This window comes from Akanthomyces muscarius, chromosome 5 (assembly GCF_028009165.1).
Source record: "Akanthomyces muscarius strain Ve6 chromosome 5, whole genome shotgun sequence".
NCBI lineage: Eukaryota > Fungi > Ascomycota > Sordariomycetes > Hypocreales > Cordycipitaceae > Akanthomyces > Akanthomyces muscarius.
This window is the reverse complement of record NC_079245.1, coordinates 557,623-578,566: the sequence shown is the minus strand read 5'-3', so window position 1 is coordinate 578,566 and position 20,944 is coordinate 557,623. Positions and strand designations below refer to the sequence as shown.

Below are 20,944 nucleotides of genomic sequence, written 5' to 3'. Positions count from 1 at the left end.
TGGTGAATAGCCACCATGCAAGTCTCAGCCACAAGCTGAGAGAAACAAGGCAGATGCACCCTGCACACACGACGCACACATGTCTTTTCTGCGCGCCGCGGGGGAGAAGAAGAAGAAGAAGAAGAAGAAGCAGAAAAAGCAGGCGAGGGAAGATCTCGGGCGGTTCCGGACGCGTTTGCGGCTCACCCTTTCGCCGTGTACCTCACAACTTTACCATCCAAAAGAAGGCGTTTTCGATCCACCAACTTACTTTCCCTCGACGCAAGTTCCGTCGTGTGACCTACTCAGTAATAACAGCTGTGTTCGCCGCTGCGGCCAGCCTGGCTGGCTGGCGCCCTCTTCCCGTGCGCGGGGAGAGGCTGGCGGCAGCTGCCTTGCCACCCCCCGAGACCGGGGGAGGGACCTGCATTGCAGCAACAAAAGGTTGATCCCGAGATGCACGCTGCACACTCGGCACGCAAACAGCCGAAACCCCTCGACCCGTGTTCCGTAGGTTCTAGTCTACCACTGGTCGTCAATCTCCTCGGCTGACAGAGATTGGGCAGCGCAAGGGAAAAACGGGCAGTCTGGTTAGTAAGCGGAATACGGACAAGAAGAAGTTTCAGGGCCTTGGCAGTAGGCTAGCCCATTGACCCCAAACCGAAATTGTAATAATGGCTTCTTTTTTTTCTTGGCTTGGCTTCTTGCCGTCGTAGCGTCGCAGCCCTAGCAAAATGACTGGTCAGGACCGAGTAACCAGGGCCAGGCTGCGCCGTGCGGTCGCGCGAGTCGCAGCCTCGCCTCCCGGATCTCCGGTTTCTTGTCTCGACCTCATGCCATAATTTATGCGCCAGACAAGGGTGGTCTAAGAAAGTTCAAGGTTTCGTTTCCCCTCAACGTGGCATAGCGATGACTAGCAAAAATGACATATAGCTCGGCCATTACTCGTTCAATCCTTCCCAGTGCGGTTCGCGCACCCCATCCCAGGTTTAGAAGCTGCTTCATCCGTGGCGATGCGGGCCAAGCCTGACCCTGCACGGGGTTTTGTACTCGCGTGGGGCGCAATGGAAAGACTCCGGCAAGCATGGCAACATGGGGTATGGATTCCTTCTTTGTAATCGTCTGTGGTGCCGCGGGTTAATTAATCCAAGTATTGTCGTACCAGTAGCACCAGCTGGCTGGGCGAGCAGGCCGACATCTGATTTGCGCGCAGCTGTGCTGACACTGGCGAGGATGCGCTGCTATTTTGAGATGGCCCTTTTCGCAAATTCGAAGACCCGAAAACGGCAATATTGGGAAACCGCCGAGCCGTCATTCTGTCCAGTCTATTGTTAAAACGCCCGACTGCCTGCCGCAAGGGATTCAATGCCGGAAAGGGAATGTAAAGTTGCCCCCCCCCCTCCCCCCCCTGGCCGTTCCCCAATGGGCCTGTGGCAAGTGGTGTCTCCCGTTTCTCGGCCCGGCCTGCTGCTGCCGATACTACAGGCCCCCAGCATGGTGCCTGGGCGGATGCTCGGCCGAAACGGCAGCAAACCTGCGTGCGACTGGCATAGCTTAATTTCCTCCACACAATGCTCAACAACGTGCCGTGGCTCCTTCTACTTAGTAGACCGCCAGCTTGTCCCGGCGGAGACGATGGAATTCGAAATGGGCTTACATACCGAAACGAGCGTTGCTGCCGTTGCCATCAAGTGGCCTTGCTTCAACGACATGGCGCCGTGGCTGGCCGCCGTGGTATTGAGCCAGCTAGTGGATTAAATCACCACCCACACCGCGCTCCGCTCACGGTTTCTCGAGATGGCCCTTTGCTGGCCTGAGCTGTGGGTGAGAGGCATTTGCCAGTATCCAGTGACTTTATCAGCTCCATGGCCACCAGCGCCAACGCACAGGGTTGCTGCCAAGACCAGGGATCCGGCACGGGCACCACCATTTGAAGCCACGAACCCCAGAATGCGTAGACTACTCAACCCCCCACTTGTAGCGAGCCCCTGCTGCAGCGAGGGTTAAGCTCCAGCACGCCAGCAAACGCAATCTGACCCCGGGGGAGGAATAGAGTAAAGCGGGCGGCGGGCTGGCGGGATAGCCGTGCAGCCTGGTCTTTGCCGAGCCGGCGCCGGAGCTTATATTGTTCACTGGCCTCGTTGTGGCGCCACGAAATGGTCTCCATTGGTGGGCCTGCCTTGGCCTGCGCAAGCCATCGTATCAGAACCTGGCTGCTTTCTTTGTTCCGACAAAAAAACAGAATTATGTTGAGGCACATTTTCTCGCACCTGCTGAGACTGGTCTTCCCGGTCGTTAGCCAAACTACCATTAGCGTTTACCGTTACAAACGCAGCTAAGTAGCCAGTGGGAGTCGTTTCCGGAGGCAGATCTATTGTGTCAAACTCTGTTTTTGAGTCTTGGGTTGCCAGTATGCCGTGTGGCCGTGTCCCCGGCAGCAACCGAATCTTTGTAGTTGAATTTGCGAAACACATCCTAATCGTGAGGCAAGAGAAATCACAAGCGTCCAATTTGCTGGTAGTATTTGAAAACCTGGCTTGCCATGGTATTGTGGCTTGCGTAGGCGCCTCGATGATTGGTATATGAAGCACTAGACAGTACCCATGACCGATACAAGTGAAATTGTCCAAGGTCAAAAAGCCAATAACCCCGTACGGAGCCATCTAGCGCACTACTGGTAGAATAGTGACAAGTTGTTTTGTCAATACTCCGAGTGATCGGCGGCGGGGGCTGAAGCCACCGACGGGGTAGGTCAACCGAGTGGCCGATGAATACTGGCACACCTCGACGGCTATCCGTACAATGCAGTCTTATCGCCAGCAGCATGCATTGCTGGCTTGCAATGACGACAATCCTTGGGGTTGGCTTACCGCCGCATACCAGTACGAAGGTTGGGAAGTCGAACGAAACTGCCGGCTCTTCTGTCTCACTGCGATTTCACGTTCGATATCACGTCTTGATCATAAAACCAGAGCTGCCGTGATTGGCCCACTCCTCCCGCTGTGCTGGCAACAAGGCGATCGAGTACATCTGTTCCCTGGACACAAGGACCTGTTCCCCAAAAGAAGCAAGTTGCAGGCATATATTTCTCTGATGTGAGGTGCTTTGTAGCGGCTCAACAACTCGTCCTTGGTAGAGAAGCTTGCCTGGTATTGTTAGAGGGGACTCCCAGCAGTATTGGTAGGCTGATTTGCGACAACCTGTGACTTCGCTGGTAGGATTGAGCAGCCGATGATATCAATCTCGTAATTCGTGAACGGAGATCTGCGTCAACATGCCCATGGCATGACGCCAGAAACAGAGGAGGCCAGGCGAGGAAGTCATGGTACTTGTCTCGGCACTTGTTGTTCCGTCAGGTGCTACATCGCCTACCAGAGCTTGCGAACGGCACCAGAGGAGGACGCGCGGTTGCCGGTCCGCCAACATGTGCATGCCCGATCCACTCGGCAAGGAGGCCGAAAAAAACGTCCGGAGCCTGCAACGGCCCCTTTGGCGTAAAACTGGCCTGTACGCGGATCCACGACCACGCAAAAGGTTGAGCCTCTCCTCGTCGGACGTTGGGTAATGCGGCCGTGCGAATTCGCTACAGCGGAGTGAGTAATTGATTAAGGGGACATGGAGTACGGCCAACGTGTCGCATAACAGCCAGCGATGAAAATGAGCCGGAAAAGGGCCGTGTTGATTACAAGCTGAGCTAGTCGGCGGCGTTGATCAGGTTTGCTTTGTGTGAATAACGTTGCAGCGGGTTGCACACCATGTGTGAGACAGCTGGGGCGCTGATCGCAGCGCAGCTCTTGCGTTTTTGATTGCGTTAGATGGCCCCGAGCTAGGCTGGGGATTTGTCTCTCCGTCGCATCGCCCGATCTCGTGCACGGAAGAGCCACGTTGCCACGTAGCCCGCCTGATGCCACCTTTCTACGTCGATTGTTTGCACCTAACCAAGGCGAGGCCAGTAACGGCCATGGTCTTGGAGACGGAACTGCAATTCGCTGGCAGTTCAAACTTGATGGTCGTGCTGGGCTTGCGAAAGTACCGGTCTCAGCATGGCACTGGGCAGCCGGCCCATCGGTGTCGAAACTCCACTGGTGTCAGGGCGTGGTCATATAATTAGGTGTCTTCAGGGGCCAGTCTCCGCCAGGTCCTGGGAGCTGGTAGACTGCACAAGGGTTGACCGGCTCCGTAAATGCTGCATCGTTAAGACGGCTCCAGCGGTCACTGGAGGACAGTGGTTGAGTGGACACTGATTACTGGCACGCTTCCACAACCGTCTCAGTAGGGGCAGCCAACTAGTGCTTTCCGGACTCCGCACGGCGCACTCCGTGGAAGGTGGAAGGTTGGCCAGAAGTTCTGGAAGCAGTGGACGCACGGAGCCTTGTGCTGCAGCTTTAGTCGGCCAGATGGCGGGCAGGATCTGATGCCGTCTGTCCGAGCCTGCCGCGGAGAAGACTTGCGATGGTGGTGAGACGGATGCTGTGCTGCTGTGCGGCTCGAGGCAGACAAAGGCGCCGAGGCACAAGGACAAAAGCGCAAGAGGACATGGAATTGATGCTGGACAAGCGGTGAGCATCGGTGGATGCAGCAGCTCGGTGGGTGTGGTTTCGACTGGGACTAGGGCTCGAGACTTGCTTGCAGAAAGTGTGACCAATAACTTTATAATCCAGAGGTTCTCTTTTGATGAAATCGGCTCGGTGCCGAAAGGCGTCCGTCTGATACAAGGTACGTTAGGGTACCGGAGCTAGTGCAGTGATGGCCCATGCGAGTTGAGCGGGTTTGCATTGCCATGCAGGCCTGCATCGTGGGCCTCTCTTTATCAAATTGCGCGGCGTTTTGTTGCTGCTGGCTGGTGCTCACTGGCTCTTGGCCATGATGCGGGAGGCTGAAGTGTACAAAGAAGCGAGCTAAAGTGGTGGAGGTGGGTGGTGGCTGCCAGTAGCGTTGGGTTGGCAAGATGGCATCATGGAATGGAGGGGACGAGCGGTATCAAGGGATGTGGGAGGGAGAATCCGCGGTGGTGGTGAGGATGTCGGTCGTGCAAACGGGTTACGGTACAAAGAGGTCAAGCGATGGAAGCAGCAGGATGGCACTTTCAGCAGGATGGCACTTTCAGCAGTCGTCAGGTGGCACCAGTTGACCATTTCTTCCACGCTGTAGCAGCCTTGCAGGAGCTACAGGCGCACCAATTCAGGGCCGCCAGCAGTGTATGCTCGCTGCAGCCGGTCAATTCACAGAGGGCAGCTGCGCTAACCGCGCTGAAAGGCTGGGGCGGGCGCCGCTAAATATAGCGTGCAGTAGCACGAATCCCTAGCAGCGACCCCAGTCTAGGTGGTTTGGTGCATCATACTTGCCAGAGTAGGCATCAAGATTCAGCCAAGTCTCAGAGGGCAGTCAGACTTGACTCTCATCTTGATCGCAGAAGCAGATCCCTGCTGTGATGAAGTGGCTATTTCGTACCTTGCCACAGCAAGCCCACGGCTTACATGGCGGCTACAGTTGGCATCAGCCGGCGTCCCAAAATAGGTGTCCCAAGATGAGAATCATCACTGACAAACGGATAAACACTATCAAAATAGGATCAAGCACGGCTCTGAAAACAGCACAAAGAGAGTAAGGTGGCTTTCCAGGGTTTGGTTGCTATTCTCAGCTCATGGATGGCGCGCCAGCTCCTAGCACCAGCAAGTTACTGGTAGCGCCTCTAAAGATGGCCACTGGCTCATGCCCAACGGGGAAGGTGATGGCCGGAATTCATTGGGCATTACAGGGGGCTGCTGGGGCAGTGGGCAGGAGGGGACTACAGGGGTGCTGGCCGGAATCTGAGGTCTTTGCAGCACCCCGAGATACAGGGGAATTAGCGGCTATTGCCCGGTGTCTCGACCCCGCTTGGCCGCCTGGACTGTGCTGCAAGCCCTGGAAAGCCCTGCTGCATCTCCTGCTCGCCCTTATCAGCCCCCCTCTTGCAAACAAACCCCAGTCATTTGAGAGGCCGCCCGCGAGCCTCCAGCCAACCAGCCCACCTGTCGGCCACGCTCCCACCCAACAAACAGCCAACCACCATCTGACACCACTAACCAGGTGCCAGTGCCACCACATCCACATTCACTCCCATCCACATACACGTCGCCGTCTGTTTGTCCGACTCCATCTTCATGGAATGGCAAATGGTCGCATGCATCATCAACTGATACTTGGGTTCCGGGCCTTGGCTCCGAGTGCCACTAGTTCCGACTTGTTAGGTCAGTTCATCACCTTTATCTGCAATTTCTGCCCGACTTGCCGACCCGGCCTTGCCTCGACTTCTGTTTGCTGATGTATCATCTTCTGGAAGGCGGCACGTTACTCTCTCCGCCACACCCGCCATATCCTATTATCTCACATCATGCCGTGCCCACCACCGCTACTCAGCTCTGGCAGATGCCTGATCTCGGCGCCGGCTGGCGTGATGGCCGTCGCCCAAGGGTACCAGGCCGGGTTGCCTATCCGTCCCAAACTCCGAGTCAAGCCAAGGACCCATCTGTTTAGGCCTCATGCTCAGCGTGCCAGCTAATAAACATCAACACAGCGCTAAATGACATTAACCCACTGTCGCCTCCAGCCTTCTTCGCCAGAAACTCTCCGGGCCTCGTTTCTATTTCAACCCCGCCTTGTTGTCATTACATCGGTCATTGTTGCTAAATTGCGCTGCGCCGACTGACTCTTAGGCCCGAAACCGTTTTGGTGGGACGGCACGCCTCGCACGCTGCTCCTAATCTTCCACATGTCCATGCACCGACAGCTCGCACGCTAATTATTCGAATGCATCCACCCAACGGAGCCTGCCGAGCCTGCCACCCTGCCTGCCGGGCGAGCATCCGAATTACTGGTGCCGTGTCCTGCTGGGTGGCTGTTTCTGCCAGTCCTGGTACTGACAACTGCCATGCTGCCACCGAATGAGCGTCCGGCCTTTTACGGCGTTTCAAACTAACTTACCGGCAAAGGAGTCTTGCAAACAAACAGAAGCAAAGGCCGAGCAGCGTTGGGCCGCCTCTCTTCATCGGCCCGGTCCTGGGCTTTGTGTCCTCAGCTTTCCAGACAAGTCTGCCAAGGGCTCACCACGTAGTATACTCAATCTTGTCCGCCAACCACTTTAATTTATACGAGAACTACGTCTTGCAGTATCACCTTCTTCGTACTAAGCTGACTTCTGGTGTTTCGTATTACCGAAACTCCCTTCGATATATCAGTGTGTCCCCGGGACGGTATCGTTCGGCTTTCTGATGCGGGCGGCTCACTCGGTTCACGGCCGAAGTACCCGCTGCATAAAAGTCTTGGGAGCAACTGAAAACTTGACAGGGCCCGGATGCTGCCGTATCATTGGCGCCCACGCGGACTGGTACATGCCAACACCGACCACTGTCTCAGCTTGGCAACAACGCCCCAGGCAAGCCACCGACAACCACTCTTCTCGCTCGCGACTCAACACCATGCCCACCCTATCAACCATCCACATCAGCGACTTCTGTAGGACCAATTCAGCACGAATGGTCTGACGATGAGCGATGCTTGGCTGTTGACAAAGACGTGATCACCTGCTAAGCAGGCAGCTCAATTACTCCAGAAGAGGCTCCAGCGAAGTGTCAAATAGAGTGGCTTGAGAATTATCAATTCAGCTATTCATTTAGGATGGCCAGTGACGCAATTCGCCACAAGCCCACATGCTATTTTCGCGGAGCAGATCTTGGCAGAAGGCTCAAATGTATCATCAATCCACGGCTCCCTGTCCAGTTTATTTCGATTTCTACTCCGTACAGCCAGCTCGAAAACTCTGCGGTGCAGCGTTGGGTACCGTGTGTGGAAGCGCACCCAGCCATAAGCCTCGGGCCACGCGCAGATCGACAGCCACAGCACAATCGTGGATGCGGCTAGCTGGCTGGCTAACTAAGTAAAGGCCAAGAGGCTGGAAGCCGGTTTAATTAAAGCGTCATCGTTGACTCGCCAGCCATTCAACTGCTGGCCTCTGTCTCGCGCACATCTTATCCAGAAATGTCGGGCCTCTTGCCGACTGGGCCACATGCCGAAGCAAAATCTTGGCCTGGGAAGCGTTATGCAGGGGCCAGCTGCTGTGCTGCATTGCGCGCCATTGGTACAAACGAACAGTGTTTTACACTTTTTCAAAAGATGTACGACATTCATGATGCGAGCACAGCTATTTCACGTATTAGCGACGCTCACTACTGCTTTGAGAGCCTAGCAAAATGCTCGGCAGAGTTCCGCTTCGTCAACGGTCCACTACTATATTGCCATGAGGGGCGGGACGGAGTGCCCAGACATGCACCGGCAGCTGTCTTGCGGCACGGGATCATGCTGGTAGTCGCTCTCATTGGTAATGCTGTCTTCCGAATGGATAGGCGCAGTGAATTGCAATCAAAGGCTGACAGTGGCAACAGCTTTCGGCGTTAACCCATATCTCCATACAGCCCAGCAGTTGAACGCTGCGACAAGGAACGAACCGTTGCTAGTCAATGCGCCGCGATAGCGTCTGGACAAAAGACATTGCTCCAGCACAAAACCACAAATACATGGCTGCCGTGGCGCCGAAAGCTGACATGCCACTGGCCCCCTAGCAGCATCTTAGCTCGTGGTTTGTGCTGCCGACGGTCCAGGACGCACCCCCTGTTCCCAATGTAGCGATACAACGTACCGACCACGAGCAGATGCGCAGGACTGAAGACTGCCATTGAGCCGAGAACAGGGGTGTCTGCGGGAGCACTGGAGCAGGCGGACCACCGCCTCAAACTCGAAACATGTTAGCGGCCTTGAGCTGATCTCAACGCTGCGCGCCTCACACGCCAGGCAGGGTTACTAGTTCCCAGTACTCCGTACCAGTAGGCTACTTGTCTTTGCCATGCCACCTCCACACGCACACTCGCATGCCATCCAGGGCTCAAAGGCTCCTGTGTTACTCGTTTCTTGGTGCCCGTTGATTCTATTTACCTGCGCACGCACGCTAGTTGGATAGTTAGTGGCCGCTCGCGCGCGCAACTCTGTTCGAGCCACACACCACACCCCTCCCCGGCCCAGTTACGGAGCACTGAGATAATAATATTTCCGATTTTACTAGACGAGCCAAAGAAGGGCCCCCAGCCGATCACCCCGAAAACCTTCCACGGAGCTCCCGCATTCCGTGAGGCAAACGGGCCAACGTACCGAGTCTGGGTTATACCATGTACGTAGAGGGGCCGATGTCTGCGCTTGCATTTGCATCACCCGTCACACCATTCTCTTTATCCCTTTTGTTTCTTTTCCAACTCTCCGCGCAAGCGTTTCGACGTTGATTCTCGGCAATTCCCACCTCGACCAACCTGACGCGACGCTTGCCATCTGCATTCACCTCAACCGTACCAAGCCTGCAGCCTGCTGGAGCTTAACACGACCCGGAGCCCCCACGTCAGCTTCACTTACTCTTCCAGGCACAGCACAGCTGGACCCTCAATCTGGCAACTGCTAATTACCCGACTGTGCATTGCAAGACCGACCGCTGCATCCCGCGGTTCCTCTATTCCGTGTCCCGTAGTACGGCCTCTCGTCTTTCGGACTAAGACAAGCACACAAAACTTGTCCTTGCTTCATATTTCTTTGTGCTCGCTCTGCGACAGCCAGTCCCGTCCGAGCCGTAGCCCTTGGCCGCCGTTTTCTTCCCGGCCAGAAGCTCGACACTCGTCGCTGCCGACTCGGCCGCTCTTACGACAACAGCGAAAACGGTCGCATAGCGATTTTCGCCTCCCTGCGTCATCAGCCTTCAATCTCGCAGCTGTCTAGCAACTTTTCACCCGTGCTTCAGCTGAGGCTCACTTTCTTTTCACTTTCCTTCACCATCTGACCTGTCACTCGCAGCCTTCCCCGCGATGGCCGAGGCGATTCACAGCTCATACCCGCGCTCCCCGAATCTCTCGACGCGATCGTACGATTCCTCGTCCGTCTCGTCTGCCACATCCCCGCGACCACATTCCCAGTATACTGGCGTAATAAGCCATAGCTCCCGGCAGCCTCAGCTCACTGCGCACTCTCCGCACCTCGGCGGCATGCCGTCGCTACCCTCTGTCAACCATGGCTTCCCGCCGTACTCGCCAGTGCCTTCAGGCATGATGGGCCGCGAATCAATTGGCTCTAGCGACTCGATGGGCCATCATAGCAGCATGTCTCTCTCTGGCGGCCTCGGGCCCCAGGCGCAAAAGCGAGCATATCGCCAGCGAAGAAAAGACCCCAGCTGCGATGCTTGCAGAGAGCGCAAGGTCAAGTGCGACGCTACGGAAACTGCCAGCTGCTCAGAGTGCTCGAGCCGCAACGTCAAATGCCAGTTTACCAAGGAGACGAATCGACGAATGTCGTCCATCAAGCAAGTCCAAGACCTCGAAAAACAAATTGAACGAGTCAAGCGAGACAATTCGCAACTGCGGCGCATGCTCCAAGATCGAGACGTCTCCATGGACATGGAGGGCGAGAATGGCGACCAGTCGCTGTACCAGATGCCGGTTATCGACCCCGAACCGCGACCCAAGCGACGCGGACCGATAATGCCTGAACTGAGCAGAGCGAGGTTGAACCTTCGCGGCGCAGCGAAAGGAGTGTGGAAGCCTCCTCAAATGCATCGCTACTTGTCGAGTCAGCCGAGAGAGTGTGCCATCCCCGAACTGCCACCCAGAGCCTTGGCAGATCAGCTCCTGCACACATACTACAATTCGCTTCACACCATGTTCCCGATCATTCATCTGCCCACCTTTCGCGCAACGGTGGACGATTTGTACCGGAACCCCCGCGCTCCGGCACCTGCTGGCTGGCTTTCCATGTTTTTCGCTGTTTTGGCTGCTGGCGCTCTGTTCAGTCTCGATCCCCCGACCTCGACCACGCGCGTGGCTGAGCTGCTCGACACAGCTCGCAGCCTGGTCGACCCGTGGAACAATTCATTCACGCTTGATGACGCACGCACCTATGTTCTCGTTGCCATTTGTTTGGATGAAATGAATTTGAAGTCGGCAGCCTGGAACTGGCTGGGCAATGCTATCCGCGCCGGGCAGGATTTGTGTTTATACACTGACACTGAGAACTTCCCCATCGTCGAGGGTGAAATGCGTTGTCGAACCTGGTGGGCCATGTATGTGCTAGATCGGACCTTGTCGACCGAGCTTGGCCACCCTTGCTTAATCAACGACGCCGACTGCGATGCGCGTTTGCCGGCTGCGGTGGATGATCATTACGTCCGCGACAACGGAATGCATGTCCCTAACGGTGCCGAGCCTTTGACACATTCTCTGCTAGCAATCATTCACGTTGTACGGTCGTACACGTCTGTCTTGAAAGCCATTGACAGCACTAAAGTCCCATCCGCGCACCTTTCGGCCTTTGACGGCCACTTTCGCAAATGTCTCAATACATTTCCACCAGCCTGCGATCCCTCGAGCACAGTGGCATTGGCTCCGCACTTTTTGCCACCGCTGGCTTACTTACTGCACATCCGCCTGTTGTTGCACAGACACAACCTTGCTCCTAGCTGCAGCCCGGAAGCTCGATTCGCGGCTGTAGAGGCCTGCACGCATATTGCCATGGAGACGGCTTCCCTGATTGCCAGAACCAATGCTCCGGCCGAGGGAGCGACGGCACTACTGGCGACGCATCTGTTTCGCTGCACTTTGTTCCTGCTGATGGCCGGGCAATTTGACCAAGCAATCACCTGCACGCGAGCACTCAGCTCCATCGAGGGACTCCGCGATGTAGTGACGCCTTGCGGACGTTATATCGCCTTTTTCGTTAATGTCCTCAATTCAAAACGCGCGGAGCACGCCAGCCACATTGCCCGGACTACTGGTTCCACTTCGATTCCGCAATCCCGAGCTCAGGCTGACAACTCTGCTCTCCTTCTATCGCTTACCAGAGATGAGGAGCTTTTGGTCTATGTATCTGCCGACACCCAAGCCGCACCGTCAAGAACCTGGGTTTGGACCATGGTTGAGCGATCTGAGCCACCAGCGACGAGCTCGCCGCTGCCCCCAGGAGCTCCAACAAGCTCAATTTTCCAGTCGGAGCAGCGCACCGGCCTAACCAAGCGCGAACAACGAGAATGGGGTGGATGGCCTCATCTCGAATCCTCTGTTAGGTCTCTCACTTCGCACAATGCAGGGTGGACACCAATGCCGGCACATAAGATCAAGAGCGAGTCTCCAGGATCAGCCGGAGTTGATCATGCCAAACATTCGGAGCCTCCCCGATTCACGTCGGAACACAATTACGGACGTGGCGCTGACCATAGCCCGTCTCCGATCGTGCAGAAGAAAGTCAACGACCGCTTGAGCATCGCCAACATTATTTAGAGGGTATAGTTTAAATCTGGCCTGTTGCTGTTGACACATTCTTGGCGAAATTGGCATCATCACCTTTTTACATCTTTTCTGTATATTTTTGCAGGCTTCGCAGCATCACACACCTGCCCAGCCGAACACCTTTTTTCTTTTTCGTTAATACGAGCATGCCAAGTCCCATGGACTGGTCATTTGTGGACATTGTCAATAGTGTGCATATACGATTTATTGCTTTTGGATCTGTATGACGAAAGCGCAAGCACATCATGCTTAATGTGTGTGTCTCGAGGACGACTTTTGTACCTCCTGCGTTAGCTTTCATTGGATGTCATTTTTTGGTTGGCTCAGTCAACAGAAAGTTCGGACACGACATAGATGGGACATTGGACCCTACAAAGGTTTCTGTTTGCTTTTTTCTTCTTCTTTTTTTATCATAGCTTGCAGACACGAAGTTTAACGACAGCATGTATTGATGAATTCTCTTTTGTTACTCTGCTGAGACAAGATTTGGGGTGTTATATTTGGTTCCGTATTTGAAAACTTTGTATCTATATCGATTGAGGCAAAAAGGTTGCTTTGTTGAAGAAGAGAAACAGTACGTATCAAGTTTAGCAATTGCTCCGTGGAGGTAACCGGTTACAAAGTGCCTGTGAGAGAGGAATTCAGTAGCGTCTGTCGTCGTTGCTGGATCGAGGCGGCAAGTTTGCCACTGTCGTCTGCATGCTGGGCCATTGCCACGGCTCTGTCTACCCATGCCTGACAGGTCGCCATGTCCTGCCGGGCGGCGTACTTGGTGAGCCCGTGATTAAAGGCGGCGGCCGCGAGCCACTCGGCTTCTTCAGCGGGAAACCCTACGCTGACCTGTCGGAGATGCATATTTAGAACGTGGCAAGCCAAGACCGCCATACCCCTGCAAAACGATCTGACTCTACGCACAGATGAAGCATAAAAGAAATTTTGTTTGGCCATACCTGTTTTGCTTCCTCGGCGACTTGGATCGCCTGGTCGAGAACCTCCCGCGCCGCGCCATCGTCCGCCATGGGCAGAAGCGCTTGCACTATACATCGGAGGTACTGCGCGAGCCGATCACTCTTGAAGTCTTCCACGGTAAAAGTCTCATTGATGATCGATTTGAGTAGGGTGCTCTTTACTACAGTGCGTCTCATTAGCTCGCGCTTAACCGCGAGCATGGGTCTCGGGGAAGAGAGCAGACGTACTCTGGACAGGTGCCTCGCTCTGGATGAGACAGCCGCCGAGCGCTTTCAGGACGTTGGCGTCGTTGCAGAGGCGGGCCTGCGTTATGATGCACGGGAGATTTTTGTAGGAGTGCCGGAATAAAAGAGCTTCGAATTGGAAAACGCAAAGAATACCAAGCTTTTGGAGCAAATCGTGGTATTGATCTACGGCGGCGCCGCAACTCGACACGAAGAGCTTTGTAAATGCCATCGTGTGCTGCTCTACATCGGCATACAGACTCGATGTATGCTCATTCTTGATGATTCGGGCTTCAGATATGTACAGCGAAGCGAGGATAAAGTGACATCGAAGAATCGTGAAATCAGAGTCTGCGGAGTCGTCGGTTGTGTCTGCTTCGCTGGAGAAGAGCGCTTGCGTAAAGACGAGACAGCTCTTGAATAAAGACGCGAGCCGCCCGGGCCCCCACGTCGTGCAGTGCACGACGCCGAAATTATATGCGTTTGTGCTGAACCAGCGCAGCTCGGCGGCGTGAAAGACTGCGTCGCCGTTTTCGTCGCGCGCGTTGCTGGCGACAAACTCGGCCGCTACAATGTCCACGTGTAAGCCCTGCAGACATGTTCACAATGAGTTATACCACGTCACCTGTATTAAATAGCTTTACCATTTCATCCGCCGTAGAGTTGCTGCTGGCCACGCCGAATGAGGGCTCGGCGACCTGCGCCTCCTCGGCAGCGAGCATCTGCAGCAGCCGAATAGCGCAGCGCAGCAACGCCGGCACATTCGCCGGCACGACCACCTCATCCTTCCACGTCGCCGCCGCCGCCGTCAGCGCCGCCACGGTACACAGCCGATCGCCGGCGCGCTGCGCCTCCCGCACGCACGCATACAGCGCGTCGCGCGCCCTGCCCTCCCCACCGCTTTGCGTGGCCAAGAACTGGAGACATCGCTGCGCGAGTGGCTGGTTCCATGTCCGGATAGCGAGGCGGAAGAGGAGGAACTGCGTGACGAGGTCGTTGCGGGTGGCATCGGGGAGGGTGTCGACGAGAGCGAGCGCGGAGGGGACGTCGTCGAGGGAGATGTGCGCGGAGAGGATTCGGCGGAGGAACTTGCCGGGGTTGGACGCGGGACAGCTAGTGGTGAGGGATGGGTGGAGGGCGAGCTGGCACCACGGTATGGCTTGGTCGTATTTCTTCGCCTCGTGCAAGGACTGAATCAAGGTCCATAGTGCCTAGATCACTGGCGCGTGAGCTTGGGAAGGGAAGATGGGAGAGGGAACTTGGACGAACCGCGTGGATGGCTTGGGAGGTTGAAGGGGATAGGTTGGTGGCGTGGAAATGGACGCAGTCGAGGAGGTGGAAGGAGTCCCAGATGGCTTCTTGTTTGGGATGCTGGAGGAGCGTTTGCAGCTGCATGAGCACGGTGCTGTCGAGGATCTCGCGGTGGCGAGGCTGGAGAAGATGTTCACTCATCTTTGTCCCAGTGCGGGTGCGGGTGTATACGAATCAAGCTTGTTTATACTATCGACATGTTTTCGAACAATTTGGTATCATGGCCTCCAAACAAGATCGATGCTGCAGGTTGGAGGATCTTGGTGGATGACTCAGCCATCGCATCTTGCCATTGCCGAGCATGCGTTCCCAAGGTGCATTATCACTTTACACTGTATGATCACAATTTCATATTCTCAAATGCGGTCGGTATCGGGATAAGATACCTTGATTTTTGATCTATGTACAAGCATCGAGTGCAAACAGCTATATACAATGCACACCTGCCAAACCAACTAGCAACTCTCACCATTCTAAACCTTGCTCCATGTCTAAGGGTGGTACTGGTCGTTGGGGTTGCCCTTGGTCTGGCGGCCGACATTGTCCTTGAAGTACTTGTTGTTGTTGCCGACGATGTTGCCCGCAGGGTCGTACTCGCAGACGACGTTGTTGCCGTAGGCGCACTTGGCCCAACCACAGCCGACGCGCTTGGTGCTCTTCCACACAAGCTGGGTGAAGTGACCCGTGTTGCCGTTGAAGCCGGGCTGGTTGAAGTTGTACTGGGTGCGCTCGTGGCCCCAGAGGTTGGCCCAGCCGTAAGAGGAAGACCAGCCGCCGCCCCAGGCGATATTTTCACCGTGCGGGTCGTTGGGCTATTACACAAACATTGTCAGCAACGTATTCTGAATGTGGGGGTTTGAAGTGGCGGCGCTGGGATAATTACCTGGTGGCGAGGGTTCTCGGAGCATCTGGCAGCCCAGGCGTGCGCATTGTTGGCGAGGTTGTTGTCCCACTGCAGAGGAGCGGCTGAGTGCTGTCCGCGGTACCAGTTGTGTGCGGCGAGCATCTGGTTCTTGAAGTCGTCGTGCTCGCGGGCCTCAATGTCGCGGGCCTCGACCGAGACGGGCGAAGCAGAGGCCACGGCGGCGAGCGCCAGAACGGCAGCCTTGGAGAAAACGTCGGCAATCATTTTGAGAGTGATGTGTAAGCTGATAGGTGGAAGTAGAGCTTGGTTGATGTTGAAATTCTTTCCATTCTGGTGGGAAAATCGACATCTTTTTATACAATTCCAACTCCTCAACAGGCTCATGAGAACAGCTTACACCGTGATGGCGTCCATGGAGTCTAGACCGCACCCCGGTAGAATACTACCAATGTACTTGATGCAGTCCATCGCCTCCGAGAATCCTGCGAGAAATTAGAATGTACCCGCGGGAGTGGTATGGTGGCGTTATAGTTAGTCCGCATATGCACTGGGAATCCTCCGGACACATTCGTCTTATGTGAGCGCGGCGGCGTGGATCATCCAGGCACGGCGCATAAAAACGCACTCCACAAGGCCACTAGCGTTGAAACTTTGCTCAAACGTCGTGGCGGGCCTGTCGGCAGCCTTTCAAATTAAGGACTGCGTTGTTTTCTTTGAAGTTTGCCCTCTCGAACGTTTCCATCCTGCCGATCCCACCAAATATACCATGTCGCTGATCGACACCAACCCCGGAAGGCGTATACCGGCAGAGCAATACTGCATCATCCGATGCTGTTTGCGCATCTTGTAGCAGATATACTGCATCTGGTTGCTGATTGGCGGCCAAATCTTGGCAGTTGCCTCGTTGGGTGTAATGGCTCGACACTAGCCCGCTCGACATCGGCCCATCAGGGCACAGCGCATAAAGGCAAATTTCTGGATGGTATAAAGGAACGACGGACTAGGGTTCCAAGAGGCTTGGCAGAGAAAACCAATAGGGAGAAGCCCCGCCTGCGATGCATCCTGCGATGCATCCTGCGCCGTATACGGAGTAACTATTCGAGACCGTTCGCGCAGCCTGGTGAGCATCAGCAACTAGGCGAACAAGGCAGGATTTCGCCCTTCCATCGACAAAATAGGGTTGCAAGTAAAATATATCGATTTCGAGCTGCAATTCTACATGGGATCGGTGCAATGGTGCCACGTGTCTTTTCCTAATCGTATCGGAGTTTTTATCAATTCTCCCGTGTGAGCTGTGCATCCCACGGCGGTGATAGTCGCCCTAACTTCCATCGCGCCTTGTTTGTATATGCCCAAAGAGCTCGGTCGATGCCCAATTCAGATGGGAGAGATCCGCTGCGGGTAAAGTGCCGCGGTCCAGAATTGAATATATCTGCTAGCCTTGAATCCTTTGGGTAGCCTAGCCGCACTTGTGTAAGCCGAAATGTGTAAGCCCCCTCACCTGAAGCTAAGTTGTACTTTTCGATTTATTTTCTTGTCGCTTCCGCAGCCTGTTGAAGATCGTGTCTTGATATAGACATGCAGTGCCAGGCTTCACTGATGGCGAGATCATGGCATGCGCAGATGTTTCAAGGCAGCAGAACCGCTAATAATTCTGTCAGAGCATCGCCCGCCTTCCCGTCCGCCAACTGCACCAGGACCAGCATCTCCAGCACCTCGACTCGTCGCTCTCTAAATTCTTCTTGCGCAAGCGTTACCACATGATCCGCTTCCTCTAGTGACTCACGCGATTTCAGCCCTGCGAGACATCGAACCAGGCTACTGAGCGCTGTCAGCCTTGTTTGTTCGTGCAGTATGAGGTGTTCAGTACTCATGGTGCTTCTTTCTTGGAGGGTTACGGAGGAATCTGCTGCAGCGCGTCGAAACCAAGGCACGGCTGCCGCGAGATTCGATTTGAAGCTGAAGCTGTTCCCAATATGCATGAGGACATGCACAAGAGTCGTCCGGGTGCCGGTGTCGATGTAGGGAGTATGCTGCGTGGCTTTGCTGTACATGTGCTCTGCAAGATCGAGGCGGTCGTCCTTCCACGACTGAAAGTGTTAGTGAGATTACGCTTGCAGTTTCAAGCAGACTGCACGTACCAGGGCGATTCGCAGAACGTAGTAGCTCGCATAGTCAGCGTGGCTGCTGGCCGGACCATCGCCATTTCCTGGAGCAGTCTCGCATAGGCTGGACGGCAGATATTCAGTGACCTTTTGCAGTGCGATTCGTGCAGACTCCAGGTCTGACTGATTGATGCAGACTTTGGATAGGGCAAGGCCCAGCCGTGTCAGGTATGGGGCAGACTGGTCGGCGTTTGCATCGGGACGCCCCAGCAAACCGATTCCCAGAAGCAGGTAGCCAAAAAGCCTTGCGCGTAAATAAAACTGGTGCTGTGATGATTGACTGTGTGTTTCGACAGTACAATTTTGCTTTCGTAGAAAGGTGTTCCACAGTCGTCGCCCGACGCTCTCCAGCTGATGGGCTGTGTCTTGATCCAGCGCCCCGACGGGGAATTTGCTCGGATCGTTTGCCCGCAGAGTATAGTGTTCGAGATTGGAGGGATCGATTGGCTTGCTCGTAGCTGTAGACGATTCGAGTTCGATGGCAAAGTCTGTCGTAAGAAGAGTAAGCTACCGCCGACGGCCGTCTCGCAAGCACTCACGGAGGAGTGGCGCCGTGGCCTTGGCCCCTACAGCCGCAGGCGAAAGTGTTTCTTTGGCAGATGATATCACGTTCATTTTCTCTTTTGCATCTGGGCTATCTTGTTTGTTGAACAACTATTCCAACCGTGAAGCGCGATAGGATTCGTCAAAGTCGCGGTGGCGGTGCAGCTGGCAAAAGAAGGATGCCGCCAGTGTTCGCCGTGCCGGCTTCGTAAAAGCGACCGCCAATGCGTGGTTAAAATCAGCACTCACTTCCGGCGCAATTGCAGAGTTAAATGATCTACTTCACTGATCACAGGTCCTCGATACTGTAGAATGGCAAAGACATTCTGGAAATAGGCGGCAGTGACACCTGTAGGTGAATGTAATTATTTATAGTTGCTGGCATAGATTTACAATAGCATCAGAAGAGGTGCCGTCAGTCGTGACTGTGGTGGCTAGAAAATGCAGCACCGCCATTTGACTGAGGGGGAAGAAATGATTGTTTGAGGGCTAGCAGAGAATAATAGCACGTGGCACCTGACTGACAGCATCTATCCTGCAAAGCTTCCTACAGTGACTGCATTCATTTCGATTTCCGCCTCATCATCTTGCTGGCATTCACTGTGCTGTTTCAAGAACAGCCGGCGGAAATTCACGGCGCCAATCTAAGAGCTGAAACTCTCTACCTGGCTTCCGAGCCCTATTTTCTCCATCATCACGTTTTTCTACTTTCCATGACTAGGCACGCCTATTCCCACTGTCACGAAGCGCATCTTACCTTTCCGCATTCAATCGAGTACTAGGAGGTGTTGACTCACTATCCACTAGGAACTCGGGCAAGATGGATCTACAGGGTCGTATACCTTGGAAATCCCGCCCGAAACCACTTTCCAACTCACAAGTTGGACTGTTTAAATGGCCAGACACCGAAGCCTTCCAAATTCAAACCGACGTCGGTACCCTCGGCGTCCTGCCCCTCGAAATTCTCCAGCACATCCTTCAGCAACTGGACATTGCCAGTCTTACGTACCTCGATTGCGTTAGCAAAGGCATGAAACGGGCCGTCGGAAGTCTTCCAAAGCTCCGTGCCCTATTCGGCAAACGGAATTTGGTCATCCAAGCCATATGGCCCGCAAGGGCTGGCCAATTCATCACATGCTCGGAGCTTTACGAGGGCGTGTACCAGGTAGAAGACGATGGCGCTTGATCAATTACTCCTGGGTTTGTAGAGCACGTGAGAGGCGCATCCAGGTCCATAACTAAAATGTTAAATGACATGCTAAGCCCATGGGCAAATACATACTAATAAGCAGCCCTTGAACCGCACAGCTCTACACGGTATGAGTAAACGCCCCCCCCCCGCTCAAAAAACTATAGAAGATGATGTGTCTACCCCGTTGCGCCGACTGGTAGTGCAATCGTCTGGCCCTCGATGCCCACCCAATATTACCTGTTAGGAGGCACATTACTTCTTGTTCTTCCAGCCAGAGCTCTTTTTCTTCTGAGCAGAAGGGTCGTTTTTCTGAGCAGAAGGCTTGCTTGTACTCATAGAAGGCTTCACATGCGCTCCATTCACGATGGGTCCGTAGTGGTCGAAATGGTCCTTTTCGCCCGTTTGGCAATAATACCACTGCGAAGCGGGCGCGTTGCCGAAGCGACACGCGCGGCACAGCACCGGACGGCCGACATTCCGCGTGTTGCGGTCAAACCACGGGAACAGTACCGCCGCCGAGTAGGCGCGTTCCGGCGTCAGCGTCGACGACGTCGCTTGCATCGGGGCCGTCCGCTCCCTGTGGAGCTTCGCAACCTCACGGCTCGTCTGGCGCTCCCATGTCGGGCGGTCAATGGCGCCCGTTTCGTACTTGAGCTGCAGGCTCGTCCGCAGGGCCACCTCGCGGTCGATGAGCAGCCATCCGGTGGTGTTGCGCTGCTTTGCCCTGCCCGCCGACGCCGCCCGCCAGGCGCGGCCGCTGCCGCAGCGCAGCGCCCTCGCGCGCGGCGAGTACTTGGGCACGCGCAGCCGCGGCAGACGACGGACATCCTGGCTGTGCATGCCAAACTCCTTGGCGACCTGTGCCGGCCGCAGCGGCTGGAAACGCGTGCGCCCGACGAGGCAGGCCTTGCACACGCGCTGGCACGACAGCAGGTAGAGATAGTGTCCGGGCTGGAACTTGCACTGCGCGCACGTCGGCCGACGCAGCTCCACGTACATTTCGTCGCAGCGGACGAGGTGTCCGATGCGAGCCGCCCGGATGGCGCGGATGGCGTCGTGCGCGCACTCCTCGACGGCGCGCAGCTGCGGCAAGCTGGTGACGGCGCGGCGCATGCCGGTGCTGACGCAATCCCCGAGGCGCGCCAGGCTCGCGAGGTCCAGCTGCTGCAGAACGGCGTGGATCATCTCGAGCGGGAGCACGCCCATGAGGGGCCCGACGTCGGCCGTGATGTTGAGGATGGTGCCGTCTTCGAAGCGGAACAGCGTGCTGGAGTTTCGGGGCAGCCGGCTGGAGAGGCTCTGGTCGAAGGCGTCCTCGGCGAGCCGGGAATTGTGGTCGGCCATGGCCG

The 20,944-nt window shown here is 55.4% G+C and overlaps 8 protein-coding genes across 9 annotated transcripts; 4 read left to right on the top strand and 4 right to left on the bottom strand.

Annotated features, from left to right (window-relative positions):
* Nucleotides 1–435: 435 nt before the first annotated feature.
* Nucleotides 436–1,181, top strand: LMH87_009458 (uncharacterized protein; the record flags this gene model as incomplete). The annotated part of the gene is made up of 4 exons (XM_056196454.1): nt 436–489; nt 546–573; nt 943–1,076; nt 1,131–1,181. The coding sequence occupies 4 exons, from the start codon at nt 436–438 to the stop codon at nt 1,179–1,181; spliced, it is 267 nt and encodes an 88-aa protein (XP_056053599.1).
* Nucleotides 1,182–6,127: 4,946 nt separating this feature from the next.
* Nucleotides 6,128–6,495, top strand: LMH87_009457 (uncharacterized protein; the record flags this gene model as incomplete). Its single annotated transcript, XM_056196453.1, has 2 exons — nt 6,128–6,209; nt 6,302–6,495. The coding sequence occupies 2 exons, from the start codon at nt 6,128–6,130 to the stop codon at nt 6,493–6,495; spliced, it is 276 nt and encodes a 91-aa protein (XP_056053598.1).
* Nucleotides 6,496–9,857: 3,362 nt separating this feature from the next.
* Nucleotides 9,858–12,317, top strand: LMH87_009456 (uncharacterized protein; the record flags this gene model as incomplete). 2 transcript variants are annotated; one of them, XM_056196451.1, is made up of 1 exon in its annotated part: nt 9,858–12,317. In XM_056196451.1, the coding sequence occupies one exon, from the start codon at nt 9,858–9,860 to the stop codon at nt 12,315–12,317; it is 2,460 nt and encodes an 819-aa protein (XP_056053597.1). The 2 variants fall into 2 exon arrangements, with proteins under 2 accessions (XP_056053597.1, XP_056053596.1); XM_056196452.1 differs by having other exon boundaries at nt 10,704–12,317.
* A 624-nt stretch (nt 12,318–12,941) lies between these two features.
* On the bottom strand, nt 12,942–14,971 carry LMH87_009455 (uncharacterized protein; the record flags this gene model as incomplete). Its single annotated transcript, XM_056196450.1, has 5 exons — nt 12,942–13,166; nt 13,277–13,455; nt 13,523–14,086; nt 14,145–14,730; nt 14,789–14,971. 5 exons carry the CDS (start codon nt 14,969–14,971, stop codon nt 12,942–12,944), a joined length of 1,737 nt encoding a protein of 578 aa, XP_056053595.1.
* Nucleotides 14,972–15,321: 350 nt separating this feature from the next.
* LMH87_009454 (uncharacterized protein) lies at nt 15,322–16,079 on the bottom strand (the record flags this gene model as incomplete). Its single annotated transcript, XM_056196449.1, has 2 exons — nt 15,322–15,642; nt 15,714–16,079. 2 exons carry the CDS (start codon nt 16,077–16,079, stop codon nt 15,322–15,324), a joined length of 687 nt encoding a protein of 228 aa, XP_056053594.1.
* Nucleotides 16,080–17,487: 1,408 nt separating this feature from the next.
* On the bottom strand, nt 17,488–18,475 carry LMH87_009453 (uncharacterized protein; the record flags this gene model as incomplete). The annotated part of the gene is made up of 4 exons (XM_056196448.1): nt 17,488–17,513; nt 17,566–17,785; nt 17,837–18,348; nt 18,400–18,475. The coding sequence occupies 4 exons, from the start codon at nt 18,473–18,475 to the stop codon at nt 17,488–17,490; spliced, it is 834 nt and encodes a 277-aa protein (XP_056053593.1).
* Nucleotides 18,476–19,223: 748 nt separating this feature from the next.
* Nucleotides 19,224–19,589, top strand: LMH87_009452 (uncharacterized protein; the record flags this gene model as incomplete). Its single annotated transcript, XM_056196446.1, has 1 exon — nt 19,224–19,589. The coding sequence occupies one exon, from the start codon at nt 19,224–19,226 to the stop codon at nt 19,587–19,589; it is 366 nt and encodes a 121-aa protein (XP_056053592.1).
* A 258-nt stretch (nt 19,590–19,847) lies between these two features.
* LMH87_009451 (uncharacterized protein) lies at nt 19,848–20,801 on the bottom strand (the record flags this gene model as incomplete). Its single annotated transcript, XM_056196445.1, has 1 exon — nt 19,848–20,801. One exon carries the CDS (start codon nt 20,799–20,801, stop codon nt 19,848–19,850), a length of 954 nt encoding a protein of 317 aa, XP_056053591.1.
* Nucleotides 20,802–20,944: the final 143 nt, after the last annotated feature.